Genomic DNA, 17,940 nt, shown 5'->3' on the forward strand with positions numbered 1-17,940 from the left:
TGAACTTTCTTCTAAAAATTGCTGTGAAAGTAGTAATAATTTTTCTTGAGCAAAAAAATTAATGATTGAGCATTGCTCTCATTACGGATGGGAGTGATCTGTTTTACAGTCATAGCTACTTCAATAATTAGAATCACTCCAACCTGTTTCATTTGTCTATACAGTTTTGTCATGGTTTTATGTTTTTTGTTTTTGGTTCTCAGTATTCCGCATCAAAACATCATGTAGTGTACTGGGAGTTAAGTGTTAATGCTCCAATTCCAGGCACCTATCCCTATACATTACAGAAGTCATGGGATAGGTGCCTGGAATTGGAGCATTAACACTTAACTCCCAGTACACTACATGATGTTTTGATGCGGAATACTGAGAACCAAAAACAAAAAACATAAAACCATGACAAGTTTGTAGTTTTTCAAAGTAGCATTCAATCTTGCAAAAACACTTAGTGATGTGGGTTTGCATGATGTGTTTTTCAGTGAGGTGACTGCTTTGTCTCTGCCTGTATGGACTTCCAGTTAGAACTGAGTGCTTTTAGATACAATTTATACAATCAAAATATTTGTTCTGAAAAAAGGAAAAAGCGAAATAGTATTTAAATAATATAGTCATATCCTGTGTGGAAAAAATCAGGGACTAAGTCATTTGGACTGCAAATACATTTGTTAATTGCTAATACAGACTACACATGGTGCTCCATGTCTTCTCTTCCTAAATGCTCTTGCTGCTGTTGAATACCTCTGTTTTTATGTTTTGATTTCTCTGCACTCCAGTTTGTAAATCACCAGCAACTATGGTCACGTTTAGGTCTGCTGATCATTTCTACCCAACACAAAAATTTGTTAAGCTGTGAAGGTCTCTGCAGTGATCTCTTTCTTTCTTGGTACCTGAAGTTCATCTATCTTGCATTAGAAGGATGCAGTTTTTTATTGTTTGTTTCCAAATTGGGAAAAATCAAGACTTAAATTAGCCATGCTCTGTAGCAGAGGCCCATACCATTTCTGAGTCAGTAAGATTAGCCTGTTTTATTTGCAATCAAAACAGATCAATAAGGTAAGAGGAAAACATCTTCAATAAAATGCTGAAAGACTGATAAAAATGAGATGTTAACAGAACAACAGCAACAGGTGTTCAGCTATTCCGCAGCACTTCTTGGAAACCCTCTGTTATCACAACAGCCAATTCAGGGATTCCATTACGTTATTCACTTCCTCCCTCCGCCCTCCCCCCCCCAATTAATAACTACTGAATGTGTATCATTAATTATGAAGTTGAGGAGCTTGGATTTCAGGGAGGGGAAAATGTTAGCTGTCATTTTTTCAGTATGTCAGTTGACAGCAATTTTATCTGATTCTTTCTTTATTATTTAATACCAAAGGAACCTAGCTCCATTTAACTAGTGCTAACTACTGCCATACCTATGGGAATCTCTGTATATTTAAAAATCAAACTCTATGCATCATCTGCAAATAGACCTTATTTTACATAGTATAAAAGTTAAAAATTGCTTATTCTCAGTCACAGCAACACAAATAAAAGTTGTTTGAATAATCCAACATATTTGTTGTAAACCATAAAAGTTACTAAATATGTAAAAGTCAGATGTAAGAATTTTATGTTCAAAACAAATAATTATAGCTGATTTAGAAATAAGATAGCTTTGAAGTACAGCAATGGAATTGTTGAAATGTATATTGCAATCATTTTATTTATATTTTAAATAGTTATATATACATATGTTTGAGGAATAAGTTCTTACTGCTCTTCAGGTAAACTTTAACAGCATTCTTTTGTATTTTTAATGAATCATATCTTGACGTTATTCTTGTCTTTGTTGTTTTTCTCTTGCTTTTGTTTTTAGTCTTACCCTATGGTACTTCAGTATCGACCTAGAATTGACTTCGGTTAGACCAAAGGGCCAAATCCCATTGTGATGAATCCTGCACTATTTGTTTACCCATCGACAGATTGCACAATGAATGGATGTGCCTGGATTAGGGGGACACAACCAGATTTTCAGCATGCAAATAAGGACATTGTCTTTCTTAAAATTGTCAACTGCATCTTTGTTGTTTCTATTAGAGCAAGCCAAGTGCCATTCTGCTACTGAAATGTGCATAAGATATTTGTGAATTTTATGTGTGCTGCAAGTCATAGCCAAAATCATGAAGTGTACAGTCAAGATTCAAAAACTCCGGAATATTTTTGCTTGCGTGTTAGAAAATCCTTCTGGTCCTCGTATTGATCACACTAGCAAAATGGCAGAGTGCTCATTCCATGTGGTGTTGCAGTTTCACATGCTTACTATTTTACTGAATATTGTTGTTTAAATCATAGAGTACTGTACAAATAGGTAAGGATTATACCTTGACAATATTTTGTATAGAAAATATATTTAGAGAAGTGGTTGTTGGGCCACTATCTTTTTCTCAGTAAGCTTCTTATGGGTCCAGGTATAGCTCATTCATGAGTGTGCAATGGTCCTTTTGCAGTGTACCTTTAACAAAAGTGTAGAATGTGATAATTCGAAAAAGGAATTTTAAAATAGTCTAAATAGATTCTACCAGTATTGCTTAAAAGCATTGGAGCTTTCATGATTGCACTTTTTTGCGGCTACCCTAAGGGTTGGAATTTGGGATATGGCTTTTCTTTGGAAAATGGTTTCTAGTCAGATAATATTTCTTCTAATAAAACCTTTATAGAAATGAAGTTAAAATCATCTGTCTATGAGATAAATTTCATTGTGAGGTTACAGTCAAAGCAGAATCTACATGTAGTTACTGCATTTTGTGGTAAGCACTTCCTTTTAAGATTGGGTAAAGATTTATAATAAGCTTAAGAAAAAAATAACGTATAGCCTTAGTTATGCTATATATCTCTCTTGAGAGTATCTGGAGCGTAGAATTCATTGTAGAAATGTTTCACTACTTGAAGTCGCATCATACAATTATTTCCATAAAATTAGAGGCAATACAATACTGAAGATAAGCAGTCTGACCAAAATAATTCTTTGGGTCATTGTTTTTTCCTGAGACCTGATAGTACTGGATAAAGGAGTGATTGTTGCCTTAGATACTGCAAGTGTAATCGTTCTGGTATAGAATGTTTATTGAGGTTTCTGGTAATGTTGCAGGGGGCATAATAATGTGTATGTTTTCTGTAGTCTTCCGTTGTCTTGCTCTGCTTACAAGTCAAATGAGTTTTTTACTTCAAAAGCTGTGGAGATAACTGTAGTTCAGCACCTTTTATATAATTCTTTTTAGTGCACACCCACTATATTGTAGATAGCTACTTATGTCCTTAAGCCTTCTGCATACATCAGAAAGGAACCAAATTAGTGTTTCAGAAACTACTCTAATCATACTTGGGTAGGACAAAGTGAAAATTCCATATTGACTACCATGGGATCAAGTATAAAAGGTGGAAACAAGGCTGTAACTTCTTTGTAAATGTGTATTCACGTATCTTATGATGTTTCTGTAGGAGAAATGCACATGTTGTGGATTAAATTTGACCCCTTTAGTACTTGCAGGAGTTCTAACATTGATGACTTGAAGAATTCTTATATCGTTGGGTTAAGTCCCACCACTGCACTCCGAAGCCCATACATCATGCCGAAATAGCGATGCTGTCAGTAGCAGTCTGTTTAGGAAACCTGCCATTGCAGGTCAAAGTTGCACATATTGTGCAGATGCCAGTGAACCTGGGGAAGCAAAATGTTAGGAAGCTGCTGCTCTGTTCTGCAGGCATAACGTGCCAACTGGCGTGGGCATTCTTTTGCCCATGCTGCAGTGGGAACAGGTGCGCTTGTGGGCTGCAGGAAGTGGCCATCTTTTTGCCCACCTGAGCTGTGGAGTGCTGCTTCACAGAAACAACCACACGCTCCGTGTTAGGAGGGACCTGCTCATCTGTGTACGTGGAGCAGCTTGTCAGATCAGAGCATTCATTCTAAGTGCAAGTCATTGCTATCTTTGTTATATACAATTGTTTTGTATGGTAGAAATAGATATTATTTGTAAATATTGACATGCACATGCAAATGACACCTTACAATTTTATATACTTCATGTGATTTTATACCAGAATTTTCACTGTAGATTCACTTAACATAAAATGCCTGTTTCGTTTTATCACAAAACTAGCATTAGGACTCTTAAGCATAATTTCTGCTTGATCTGGGGGACCCTTTTTCTCAACTTTTGCTGGTTTGACAAATTTGAACAGATTTGGTGGAAAAAAACCAGCGCATTAATTTTAATCCATTTTCAGTTACCTTACACAGAAGTCTGCATCCAGCTAATGGGACCCTCGAAATTTAGTCTACATCGTAGCGGCTTTTAAATGACATGCCAACAGAAGATTTGACTGTCTGATGACTTTCTGTAGTCACAGTTCAGAGAACTGTGAGTTTGTCTTGATCAAAATTGGATAGTGGCAATTTATGGTATTTTCTTGATGAAACTTCAAGCTAGGTTACAGAAGGCAAATCTTCATTTTAAGCATGGAAATTACAGACATACATGATTCAGTGTTCCCAGCTGAGAATTATGCCTTTAAATGCTTTTAAATGTGTATAGTTTAGACAACTACCTACAATTAATGCATTTCTGATTTGATGGCAAAACTCCTGAGTGCTGTTCTAGTTTAATAGTTTTTGTATCAGCAAAATACCAGTGAAATACATATCTTAACTGGGCAGCTTGTTTAACACAGGCATTGCCTTTCTTTTTCTCTGTAGTACATATGTGCCATGTATCTACATATAGGCATATTTGATTCCTTTGTGCCAATTAAAGATATCTGAACAGCATAGGAAGATTGCACGTACAGATTCCTATGTGCCAAAGATGGAGTAAGTGGAATAAGTACTAAGCATTCCATTAAAACTACACCATATTCCATCACTGAGCTGATTACTGTGTACAGTCACACTTGCTGAACTTTTCCATACTGCCAGAATCTAGCTGCAGAGGAGTAAGACCGAAAAAAAAATATTATATATATATATCTCCATACTACTGCCTAACCTTGCTATCTCTTATCTAGCACATTTGGTGCTTTTTTTCCCTGAAAGTGAAAAAATTTATCTGCTTTTCACTCTGGGGTAACTTATTAATGAGTGTTTTAAGCAATTTTTCATTGGACATTAATGTATGCTGCATTTGTCCAGCAACAAACTGTAAGATAAAATTTACAGGTGAAGTCCTATAAAATCTCCAACAGTAGGGAATTCAATAATCAAGAAATGCATCTTCCATTGTGCATTAATAAACTGCATGTAGTTGAGAGCCTAGTGCTATAAAAGACATTTATTTGGATGAAATGCCAAATAAGATTGCTGTAATTTTCTTAAGTGACTCATCACTATATTAGTTACTGCTCACGAGTGCTTCTGGGACTTGGGTCCTAGCAGTATGCAATGACTATTGTTCATACTTAGCAAGCTTGCAGCTATTGTGCAAAGAAAAGTTCTAAAAAGTATTATTTTTACTTTACTGAAAATATTATATAAAGTGCCTGATTATTAATACAGAATATCTTTTATACCCATTATTTGTATTTGGCAGGGTAATCTTTGCTCCTCTATCTTGTCAATGGTCTTAATATTTTCAGCAAGAATATTTCATGATCGCTCTGTATTGAGAAGCCTTCTTCCACATGAAAAAAGCAGAAAAATAAATGTTATTTTTTTTCAAATTGTCTATCTCAGTAGAAACTATGTGAAAAGAATACTTTCATATTGAAATTATTTCATTTTCGCTATGAGGTGACCTTGAATTCTGAATCTTTTTTTTCTCCTAGGCTCCAAAGATGTGATTGTACTTTTCTCTTCTGCAGTTATCAAAAGCAGTTCCAGTATATCTATAGGTGGAAAGAGACTGATCGCATTCCCTTTAGGCATAAGCTAGACTTTTCTCCACTGCAGACAAAGCAATGGTCCAGAGTTTCCATCTCTTCCCTTCTATGTGCAAAGGCATGACTTTGTTAGAGAAAAGAGGAATTTTTCTTTCTCTGCTGCTTTCTGAAATAACAGAAGGTACCAGTGTTTATAGTCCTTTCACTGAACCAGTCTCTGAATTGTGTTGTTCCTTTTGTTTGCAGCAGAAGGAATAGCCTCCAGCTCTGCCAGGTACTATGTCTGATAGATATTCTGCAGAACAGGTAATTGTTCAAAACCAGTCTTACATAGCAAAACAAACAGGCTGAGGGGCTACATTACCAGTCAAATACATAGCATACTCATACTTGTCTGTAGTTGCTTAGAAGAGGTAAGAATTAAATATGTTCAAGGAAGTGAATAGTTGCAGAAGAATAATGTGCTAATTCATCTGTCCTCGCAGAGGGACATTTATATAGGTACAGCCCCTAATAATGTGGAAGAACACATGAAGTGTCTTTTCACAGTTATATTCTGCAAGTCTTCTGGTCTTCCCATTTAAGAATCATTTAATAGGTAAAACTGAACAGGATGGAGATTCTCAAAAGAACTTGGGACCTTCTTGGAAAAGAGTTTGCAGATGAAAGCAAAACAAAACAATCCTAGAGTATGTGACGGAGACCTCCTTTTGCAGTGCAGATACTAAAATGCTGACTGTTAGATAGAAGGTTTATGGGCACGCTTTAATCAAGTCCAAAAAAAGCTCCAAAGCATCCGTTTCCTAGCTCTGGGAAGCAGTAGGTGACACTCTGGAACTCCACTGTATGTCTTAGAACAAGTTAGAATCAGGTGCCACCATGATGTTAGAAAACTAGTGCTTAATGCCAAAGAAATTCATGTTTTCTTTTGGGATTAAGTTAGTCTCTGCTGGATTTTGGTGAGATTTTCACAGATCTGCATTTTGAATCCTTTATAGCCAGTCTGAACAAGGTCATATTTCCATGTGGTGTTCAGCTAGAGATACCTGTTTGAGGAAGGATTGACATCTACTGGAGCATGTTCCAGTATTCCAAGACGTGAGCTTTGATCCACTCTAAAGGAACAGTGAAAAGCTTCCACCTTCTCACTTACCACCACTTTTATAGCATATGGGAAATCTGCCCTTCAGACCTCAGTTGAAACATCCTTTTGTAGGAGTGTCCCCTAGATGATTATCTTATAATGGTAGCATTTTTTTCTTCATGAGCAGGTCTACCTGTTGAGGTTTTTTTTCCCCACTACTATGCTGTCTGTAGATCAGGTAAAAACAGCAGGTTCCAGAACAGGTGATTTAGTAAGGGATTTCTAATGGAGATCCTTCCAGCCCAGGTGTGTGCCATAAGTTTGAATTCAGGTGGCTTGCTGATGCAGCTGTGTAAGGATGTTGTTTCATTCTCTTGTAAGAGATGTAGATCTGTGCAGTGGTGGGGTGTGACAGTGGAATGGAAGAGCTCTATAGGCTGCTGGGAAGGTCCTGGCTACCTGTTGTACTTGTAGGGAACCAGAACCTCCTTCTGTAGGCTCAGGATGGGTGAGTTGTACTGGAATGTCTGCAAATGTAATCTTTTGCAGTTACATTAATTTTAACCAAAGAGAGGCATTGGTTGGAATTTGCATGTTTATCTAAACTATTACACATACTTTTCTTTGAGGTAAATTTTGCATGTATTTTTAGCAAATACTTCTGACAGGGTTATTAATGTGGCAATTGACGGGGTGAGATGGATAGGAGCAGTTACTGTGCATTTTTCATAAGAGTGAGTGAAAGGCAATTGCTATACCATAAACAAAATTGCTGCAACAGTGACACATTTGTGCTGCTACTGAGGTTTGTGCTACAAATGAAGTTGTAATAAAGATGTTTATTATCAAAGTGCAAGGCACATATTTTCTGATGGTATTCTACTCCTCAAATTGTGTTTTGTATTATAGTATATTGAGTAAATAGACGTTCTTGCTGTTGTCTCATGAATGCAGTAAAATGAAACATGCTCCTTTCTTTCTGAAAAATATAACTTACTGAATGATTCAAAATTATTCTTTGCCGTTAGATACTTAGTTTGTTCATCTAAAAAAAAAAAGAAATTAAAAGAGAAATAAACTATTTTTATGGATAATCTGATTGCCTAGTAGTTTCAAGGGACTTACTTAACATCAAAGGTAAGCCACCCAGAAACTGGTGTGAGTGAGGCAGTGCCACGTTCCTGCAGTGCAGTGATGAGAGTTAGCCTTGGGGCTGGCAGAGAGGAGCTCCCTGCCTGGGGATGTGCTGCACCACACGCCCAGCAGTCCCAGAACAAAGCAGCCAACAGAAGTGGGATTAGTGTACAGGTTGAGCTGGCGCACTGCAAGCGGCTCTGTGGGCATAACTAATGTTGGAAAAGAGGAGTGCAAAGGTTTGCATTACTGATGTGTCAGCTATACCTGGCCTGTGAACTGACAAAATACTTCAGTGTGTTGTCAGTCCTGTGAACCTTCCGAAGCACAAAATATTCACCAGGCTACTTTGGGGTTTTCTAGCTGTAGTTCAGTGTTATTTTGGAGGGTGGATAGGACAGACTTGGAGGATAATGAGAAGATACTAAGGTTGTCTTACAGATTTTTATACGTATTTTTTTAGCAAAAGGCATTGCTGTACTCAATGTGAGACCTTTGGTTAGCAAGAAGTCAGTTATTTTATTTGTGCAGAGGAAGATAGAATAAAGAAATCTAAATACCTTCATTTTCTTTTCCAGGATAGTAATTAGCTAAACTGGAAAGTAATAGAGCAATTTAATTATTTAGCTGACTGAAACATTTTGATCTGTATACTTACTGATAGTCGTTTCTCCTCAAATACAAACTTAGAGTAAGCATGAAGCAGCGAGTCTTTTTTTTTTTTTTTTTTTTTCCCCTTACTGCAGACTTAACTGTTGAGAGGAAAAAAACTTCTTTTTTTTCCCTTTGTTTTTAATTAATGCAGATCCGGAATGGTTGGATGTTCCAGGCTGCTGAATAGTGTTGGTCTGAGTGGAATTTTTTTGGGATGGGGGCCTAAGTGTCCTTATATAAGCTGTGATCCAAGTTACGATAAGAAAGGAGCCTATGGTGAGCAGTAATAATGTTCTAATGCTTCCTTGCGTTTGATCAGTAGCTATCAGTTTTTAATGTTACAGCCCTCACAGTACTTAGAAGCTCATAGAACATATTGTGATGTTATGTTGCTAATTTGTTTTAAAATATAAAATGTTTTAAGCTTTTTGTCAAAAGTGGTAACATCATATTACAAATAAACCTTTTTGTGGTTGTAAAACTTAGCTTATAAATCATTCAAATTGAAGTGAAAAAACACAGGTCATTGTTAATGACAGTCTATCCTACTATGAAAAATATATGTATTTTTGTAAAGGAAAAGCACTTGTAGATATTTAATCGGTCCAATATCTGTCTATGTTAATGTTTTGAGAAAAAAAAAAATGCTGCTTAGAGAATCACTTACATATGTTTTATCTTTTGTGCTCAGATGCATTTTCTGTTGATTTATTGAATGTTTCTTCCGTGTGAAGCTGTATAGTTAGTACAGCTGGGCTAAATGCATTTCTTACCTTAATGGGATGCAGCATGTCTGACTATGCCATTACATATTCTGTCCGATCAGAAACACGACTGCAAAACATGGATTAGTGGTGCTGTTTTTCATCTTTGATATTAGCTTCATCCTGCTGTATATCATTACTACTTCATAATGATTATAAAAATGCTAACAATTTTTTTTGTGGTGTTTGTGTTTAATGGATGTTTTTAGGGCATATTTGATTATTCATTTGCATTTTATCAAACCTACGAAGATTTATATGTAAATATATTTACATTTACAGATGGTATTTGAAGTACAGTTCCTCCAGACAATAAAACTTTTCTCTGGAAGAAGCTTCAGCCAGGTACATGCATGGAGTATGATTGCATCACTGAAGTATCTGAGCACTTATACAAGTAGTATTTTTCTTAAATTCAGAATAATTAATTTCTTGTAATATTGTAAGGACCATTGAAACTTCATCCTTATCTATTTAAATTCTGCATAGTGGATTTAATGTGTTTTGATTCTGTGTAGGGGATTTACATAGTTTAAAAAAGTAAAGCAAGGAATTTTATTGAAGTACTAGTAGAGAGCAGTGAGCGTATTGGTTTACGGTTTGTGTATAGTCCACATCTATTTAATTTCAGTGGGATTCTCCAGGATCTTCCCAGTGTTGGAAATCATCAGTGGAGTTACTTTGCTTATCCTTCATTGTAGTTAAGACTTGAAATGGCCTGGAGGTCCCTCCCTCAATGAGTTTCCTTTCATTGGTGGCTTGTTCAGTATCTAATGCTAATACTATCTAATACTAGATGTAATAGCCTACACTAGCAGTAGACTCAGTGGTATGAAGTCAGTTGAATAAATACTTGCGTAGTTGTGAAATAAGCAGAGAATTTCACTCAGACAACAAACATTGGTTGTGCCACCTTCTCATTAACGTGCATGCTTCACAAAGACCTGTCAGTGATCAGTTTCTAATGTGTTTTACCATTTGAATATTGTATGTTTTATAATTTTTAGTAATTTATATATGAATTCACTGGGGGTCAAATCTCAGGTTCTGCAAAGTAGCATTTAAAAACTTCAATCCATGTGAGTTATGAAAGGAATGCAAGATTGCAGCCTTTTGTTTCTTAAAGGGACAAATAGGTTGGGTTCAAAGGATTTTAGAGTTCTGTAAATTTCACCCAGTGAAATTTAATTCACCAAATGAATATTCTTTACATCTGTGCTAAAATCATCAGAAACTGAGTGATGGTCATGGGGAAAAAAAGAAGAGAGAGGGCTCTAACTGAGTTAGCAGTAGTGAGCAGTTCTACAGTGCAGTAAAGAGAATGCTGGCATTAAGTTTCATTTTGGCAGAGTGCCGCAGTTCCTCTTTTTGGTGCGGAGTGACGTGTGCCTGTTTGAAATTGCATCTCCACATGTGTTAGCAAGGTTTATTTCAGAGCAGAGCTTGTGCAAACTGTAAATGGACCTTTTGGAATCCTATGTATTACATATAATTGATCTGTAGTATTTCTAATGATCTACCTACCAATAAGGTTCAGTACCAGCGATGTTAAATCGAGTGCTTCACGCTAATGTCAAGAATGTTCACAGCACCTTTATAACTGCTGATAACAAATTACAGTTTGGTATGGCTCATGTGCTGCAAGATGCCTCTAGCCCAGTTGGATTAATTCTATGAAAAATATAGATGAGCAAGAAGTATAACTAATCTGCTTACTAGCACTGAATTGCTCCTTTCTCAAAGCAATAAATATATCCATGTTGTGACATCTGTTGTGCAGCCTACAATAAGAATTGTTTTGTTGCATTGTTTCTATATAATTTATTTTGTGCAATAAAAAAATCTCTGGTTTTATCTGACTTTTCTCTAATTTTTTTATAATACTTCAATTAAAACCTTTGCTGGCTTTATATCTTCATCATATATATATGATATATATAATCATGGAAGTGTGCTATCAACTCACAGAAGTGCAGAGCAGAAAATGGAATACAGAAATATCTCACCTCATAGGAAAAAACAATGCACTTACACAGCCTGATTTTGTTCACATTAATGTCATAGAGAGTGTTACCATTAATCTTAGTGGGTACGAAGCCAGCTGAACACCAAAGTTGACTGAATTGATGCTCCAATCTGTAAAATACACGTGCATGCTGAATTACTAAGATGAAAAACAAAGGAGGAAGAGATGTTATTCAAGAGAAGTTGTATTTTTTTTTACCTGAGATGCTGCTGTGAAAGCTGTGCTACCACCTCTTGAGATCTGAGATATATGTTTTGGATTAGGAAATGATAGAAACGGTTGCTGGTTAAAATGACCTGAGACAATGAGCTCTTGGCATCCTCTCGTAAAATTCTTCTAGATGACAGCAGAAAAAAGGTAGCAGCTGCTAGAACTCCAAGTGTGAAGGCATACATGATATGTTGCAATGCGTACATATGCTTAAATGCAGCACGCTTCCCATGGCTGGTTTGGGTTTGTCAGAAGCACAAGAGCAGTCATACGGTGGTATTTGTTGCTGTGTGTCAGCAACAGGGGCACAGCTTCTCTGGCTCTCCTTGGGACCTTCTTCATGTCGAGTATGTGACCTCTGTAGTTTTGAAATATGTAGGTTTTGTCTATTAATCATAGACTAATAATTTCCCTTTTCTTAGAAGCGTTCTTGAGACTTTGGTCACTTAAGAAAAACCTTTGTGTGATGCCTCTGCAGTCTTAATGAAACAGATGTTTGTTGAATGGTTCTAATAGTTCTTAACTGCAAAGTTCTGCTCCTCTGCAGTTTCTAAGCAGTATTTCCTCAAACAAGATTTCCAGGAAAAAAAGTTGATAAAGTTATTTTAAAGGTTTTCCTTGTTCAAGGCAGCTAAGAAGAGGAGGAGGATAGAAAAAACATAGGACATAGTAACAAATGTATGATCAGTTACCTGCCCTGCCTGTGGTTTATTGAAGGACAACTCTGTAAGTCCTTCCTGGAGCCAGAGCTGCAGGTAGGTGGTGTACAAACAGCTATTTACATCAGGGCTGGAGCTCATGAATTTCCCTGTTAATAGAGTTGGGATTCAAATCTCCTTATATCCTGATATTCTGTTGTTTTATTTTAGAAGAGAATATGCTATGCGACATCATTATAGGCGAGTTTGTCAAGAGACAAGTGATTTAGTATCTAGTTTTCATTAGAGGAACAGAAATTTGCTGGCAGTACGTAATGCGAGCACCTCGTTCCAATGGCAGACTTCCAACATCTTCATTTGGAAAGAAGACTGCTGCATTCATAATTCATAAAAAAAGCATTGGCATCTGTCCCATTAAGCTAACACAGGAAGCAAAAACATTCTTATACTCAGAAACACTCTGTCCATCTTTTCTATTTATAGGTGAAGTTTTTTTCCTTTTTGGCAGTACACAAAAAACTACATTAATTGCCTTTATAGGTACAGAAAATAATGACAGTGATAAAACAATTGATAAGAAAGCTGTGCTTTATACCAGCTACGGAGAAATTTTAGATGTCTTGGATTAAATTTCATCCTCTGTTGATTGAAGATGCGTAACGTGTGTTGATGCCTCTGCAGACTTCCAGTCCTCCTGGCTGCAGCCTGTGCAGAGGTTTAGTGCTTCAGTACATCTACTGGCCTGTGTTCTTCCTTCACATTTCTGTTCAGGTTTTTCCCAAAATTGTAAGATTTTTGCTTTTATTACTTTTTAAATGTTTTATTCTCATGCTCCTCCCTCTAAATTCCTAAATGGGATCCAGGCATAGAGTGCTGTGTATGCTCATCTCCGTGCCCTTGTGCTGCACCCAACAGCAAGACCCCTGAAGCTCTGACAAAGTGCTCCCAGGAAGCTCACTGTTGTCCCATGCATTGCTGGTTTCTGATGCTGAGTTTTTAAACCACCTTACTGTTCAGGAAGAGTTCCCAGCAGGAAAATGCCTTTGAGCAGCTGACCTAATGATCTCTTCTGAGACGGGTAGTGCAAGAATCATTCTCATAAATAAATGAATTACTTACGAGGGGTTACTTAAGTAACAAGGGGCTTGTTACTTAATTCCACAGGATTCACAAAATTCAGCGCAGTACTTGAAAACCAGGCTCATGTGAACAATTTGCCTGGCCTTGATAGAAAAGTTAGCATTGCAAAAAATAACACTTGTTGTGGTGTTCAGTGTCAGAAAGCTGGAAATGGCAGATTTACCATTATTTATTGTAAAACCTACTCTGTAGCCGTGTATGTAGATTACAACTTTGGTTTCATAATACATATATTAAATAGTTCGTATATTAAATAGTTCCATGTATTTCCTCTGTCGCAGCATTCAGAGTTGCCTATCTGGATAGCATTTGTTTTTTCTGAGTTCTGGAATGTGTTTGAATTCATTGCACTGAAAAATTAAAATGAAGGTGCACTTCTAGAGGGTACCTCTTGGATGCACACAGCCTCCAGTCAGTCTCCCCTTTGCCACATTCTGCTGATTGCCAGAACCTTCCTCCTGAGTGAAAAGGTGCCTTGAGAGTTCCTTATAGATGAATGGAAGAACATTGCTAATCTGCTTCACATAAGTGATAGGTAACTTGTTCTTCAGTTTTTGAGTAATTGCTTTACTGAAGAGCTCTCTGGCTAATACTTTGAGAGGACAAACATGCTTGTTCAAAGCATTACCCATCTAATTTGACAATTTATTCATAGAGTTGATATAGAAGTTTTGTCAAGGTGACAGGCTGTGCGAATTTGTGTTAATATAACAATAAATAACAATACAGCTTGATTTAGGAAATTACACTATGAAGGGTAAAATCTTATTTTCAACCAAAGGCTGTCAGTGGCAGATAGTGAACCGACTTAATGCTCATTGGGAAATGCTGTGGGAAGGGGGGTGATGGAAGGGGAAGGCACCTGCTGCGGGGCTGTTATGTCTGCTTTGCTTTTATCTGCCCACAGAGTGACCACTTCTTTGGGGGTGGAGGCTGTGGAAAACAATGTTGTAAGGAGTGCACAGTTGTGAATATAAATAAAGCACTGCTGTGAGAAAGTAAGCACTGGATAGTGCTTCATACTATTAATAACTTCTAAGAAAAGATACCGTGTCCCGAGAGAAAAACACACTGGGTTCCAGCCTGCTGCTAAGAGAACTTATCTAAATGTAGTCCCACAGAGTCTGACGGTTGTTTCCATTTATTCTCTAAGTCAAATGTGTTTTTTTCCACTTCAGTAAAGGATCAATTATACATATCTCTGAAAGCCCACAGGTATGAACACCTCTGATGCAGCAGGCTACGAGGCACATCCACATTTTTAATTTGAGGAGTTGGGGCTTAATTGAATCTGTATCTCTTCATGCATCAGCAATATTTAGAAAAGGAGGAGAAATTCAGGTTGGTTGAGTGATGACCCATGAAGGTTGAATTAAGAATGCTCAAAGCATCATGGGTCCCTTCCAAGCAGCACTTGGATGCTCCAACTGTGCTTCTACAAAATCACAAAGAGAAGGCAGGAATATTTCCCTTAACTTCTATGGGTAAACAAGCAAGCTAGCAGTGTCAGATGCCAAAGTGATGTTGAGAGGAAACAGGGAGCGGCACACACTGATTGCTGTCAGCAGAGCAGTATGGATGTGTGCAAGGCCCAAGCTCCAGAGCAGGACAGAGAAAGCAGGAGTCTGCCCTAAGGAGCTGGGGGAGAAGCTCCTCCGTGGCTCTCCAGAAGCACATGGAGCTGTCACCCACATCTGGGGCCTTGGTCACAGGCAGACTGCATATGGAGAGTTTCTCCTTTGCACTGAACAAGAAATTACTTTTTGACAATTTCCCAAAAGCCCCAGGCATTTTTTTTCTAAAGTCAACAGCATGAAAAAAGCAATACTGAAGGATCAGAAAGTGGAGATCCTTTCTCAACAGTGATAGCCCCTCAGTAGTGTGGGGAGGCTACAAATGCAGCAGCAGGAAAGGAAGAGGGTTCTGTAACTGGAAAACACTTTACTGAATGTAAAGAATAACAGGTTTAAAATATAACTCACTGAACTGTGCATCAGATAAGGAGCCTAGGGAAAAAGAGTTTTGGAGGGGTTTTTTGATGTGTGTTTTTTTTTTTTTAAGCAACTTATTAATGGTGTTAGAGATGTTTTCTGTTTTCATTAATATCTGGCCTTTTTCCTGTGCAAAGCCAGCACTTGAGCACTGAGCTGTTAGAACAGAACTTACTGCTCTTAATGATCAGCACAGAGCAGCTGTTCTTGGGTTCAGATGTGACAAAGAGACGATTTTGAACTGTAAATAATGCTTTTACAGTGGTAAGGTAAAAACTAGCCTTAAGTGCAGGAGACAGCTGCTGGGAGTTATGCTAAGGTTGGAAGCCCCATCTGTGTGCAGTCTGTCATCAGCTCTGACCTTTAGGGGCTTGGCATTAGTTAAATAGTGCAACTCCAGCACCAGGAGAGCTGGCATACCAAACAGCACTCAGCTCCTCCAGCTCTCTTATGTGGTAAAGATTTCTAAACCTTACATCCTTAATCTCCAGAATCTGTTATTTTCAACAGGTGATGTGGCTGGCACTGGGCTCTTTTGCTAGCAATTGTGCTAGGTAATTATGTAGAAAATCCTCAGTAAATTGCCCTGATGGTCTGCCAGCCAGGAGTAAGCAGAATGAAAACTGGCAGTCACGTTCAGGAGCTTTTGTCAGAGACAGGATGGACATATTTTTTTTTAAGCTCTTTAGATATGATACAACACAGATACTGAAATTGTAGGACCTTGCTCACAGTCTTTTGTTATCAATCCTTTTCAAGCAGCAGAAGCCAATAGTTTTATGAAGCCATGAGTTTTAGTAGGTAATTTATCTGCAACAGTGCCTATTCTGTTTGCTGTGCATACCACCAGTTCATCTAAGAAGCCAGCTGCGTTGCATTACCTGTTTCCATCCTCTCAAATTGGATCTCCTAACGAACCAGGTGCTGACTTTTCCAGAAGATTTTTCCTTGTTGAAAAAATGTCTTTGTTCTTTTTGCAACAACAGCTCTGCTTAAACTTGCAGCAATTAATTTCTTTGAAACAGGCTCTCCTGGTGCCAGTTGTCTCTGCAAGGATGGAAACTGCTGACAAATCAAAAGTCACAGGTATGTGCAGTTGTGAGGCTCTGAATGTGAAGTTGTGGGCCTCAGTTACTCCTTCCCTGCTAGCACAATGGCAGAGCCGATGGCATCCTCACATCCTCCACAGGCAACTCCTGCTCCCTGGGAAAGCCCCTTCCTGTGCATGGGAGAGGGAGAGGACCCCCAGGTCTCAGTTCTCTGCTCTGCATCCTTCATGCAATGCATTTCATTCATTCTGTGAGGTTTGTTTTGTGCGTGAAGTCCCTTACTCCATAATGGAGAGTTTTTGCCTTTTCTCCCTGTGCCTCCAGTCTCAGTGAATGCCTGCTTCAGTTAACAACTTTTCTTGATATATTGGTGCTGACTTCTCCAGAAGATGCAGCAACACAGCCGCAGCTTCTCCTCAGCATCCCCACACCAGATTGTCCTCCCCTTCCATGGGGGACCTCCTATGGGAAGAGGCATGATGAGATGAGTTCCTCTGTCCCACAGTATGTAGAGCAGAAGTGGCTGACTGTAAGCATAGTGAGAGTGGACTCCTCAGTACTGCTTGTTAATCTTTTGGTTAGCTAATTAAGGAAACAGAACATGGCCTTGCTCTCTGTATTGTTCTCTACTGTAGATAAAGTATCAATTTCAGCGTTAACTGTAGGAGAGCTTTGGCAAGTGATATTTGGAACTGAGTCGGTTTCTAGATTTGTTGTAGTCTGTTTCTGAACATCTGCTGGGGTGGGTGGCTGCCACAGGGAGAGTGAAAATTAAGTTTATTGATTGATTAATTTTCTTTATGAAGGATCTGAAGAGGATGGCTGGCTGTAAAAATAATGTTAAATGCCTGTATTTGGAAAATGAGTCAGTGAGAAAATAGCATGTAGATCCCCTGATTTATCTCCAGTGGGGAAAGAACAGAATCACACTAAGAAAGGAGGAGAGATGCTGACCTGGAGGTGTCAAACTAAAATGACCCTAGAAGGAATTTTGTGTGAGTTTGAACTGGAAAGATCTATTAAAAAATGCTGTCACTGACCATGTCAAATTTTAAACTTTGAGTGCAATTTTTTCAATCGGAGAATTGTTCATCTGTAAGCTATTTCTAGGTTCTCAAGTGTGTGCTGTGCTGGGTATGTAAGGTCTTGCAACTCTATCCCTTATCTACTTTCACCTACTTTGCCTAGAAAAAAAGGCATGAAGACATATAAGGCTGTTCAGGCCCTCAAAGTCAAAATAAAGCATGTCCCAGACAAATTCTTGGGTTTCAGACCGCCAGGCAGCCCACCTGAGCAGCCAAAGCTGCCACCTCTTCAGCAGCTTTGTCACCACTGACCTTTTGCATTCATGGTGAGCAGTTGAAGAGGATGTT

At 38.1% G+C, this 17,940-nt stretch overlaps 1 protein-coding gene across 5 annotated transcripts in view; it reads left to right on the forward strand.

Moving 5' to 3' along the window:
• PCGF5 (polycomb group ring finger 5) overlaps positions 1–11,346 on the forward strand; it is a 57,277-nt gene extending 45,931 nt beyond the window's left edge. For 3 of the 5 annotated variants that reach the window (XM_085229051.1, XM_085229050.1, XM_085229052.1), the window contains exon 9: positions 9,775–11,346. In XM_085229051.1, coding sequence (XP_085085177.1) covers positions 9,775–9,930 — 156 coding nt within the window. In that variant the 3' untranslated portion in view covers positions 9,931–11,346. Of the gene's footprint in view, positions 1–1,861; positions 8,808–9,774 lie in introns of those variants that run through there. The other 2 variants (XM_085229053.1, XM_085229055.1) reach the window with 1 other exon arrangement.
• Positions 11,347–17,940: the final 6,594 nt, after the last annotated feature.

This window comes from Meleagris gallopavo, chromosome 8, assembly GCF_905368555.1.
Source record: "Meleagris gallopavo chromosome 8, MGAL_WU_HG_1.1, whole genome shotgun sequence".
Taxonomy (NCBI): domain Eukaryota; kingdom Metazoa; phylum Chordata; class Aves; order Galliformes; family Phasianidae; genus Meleagris; species Meleagris gallopavo.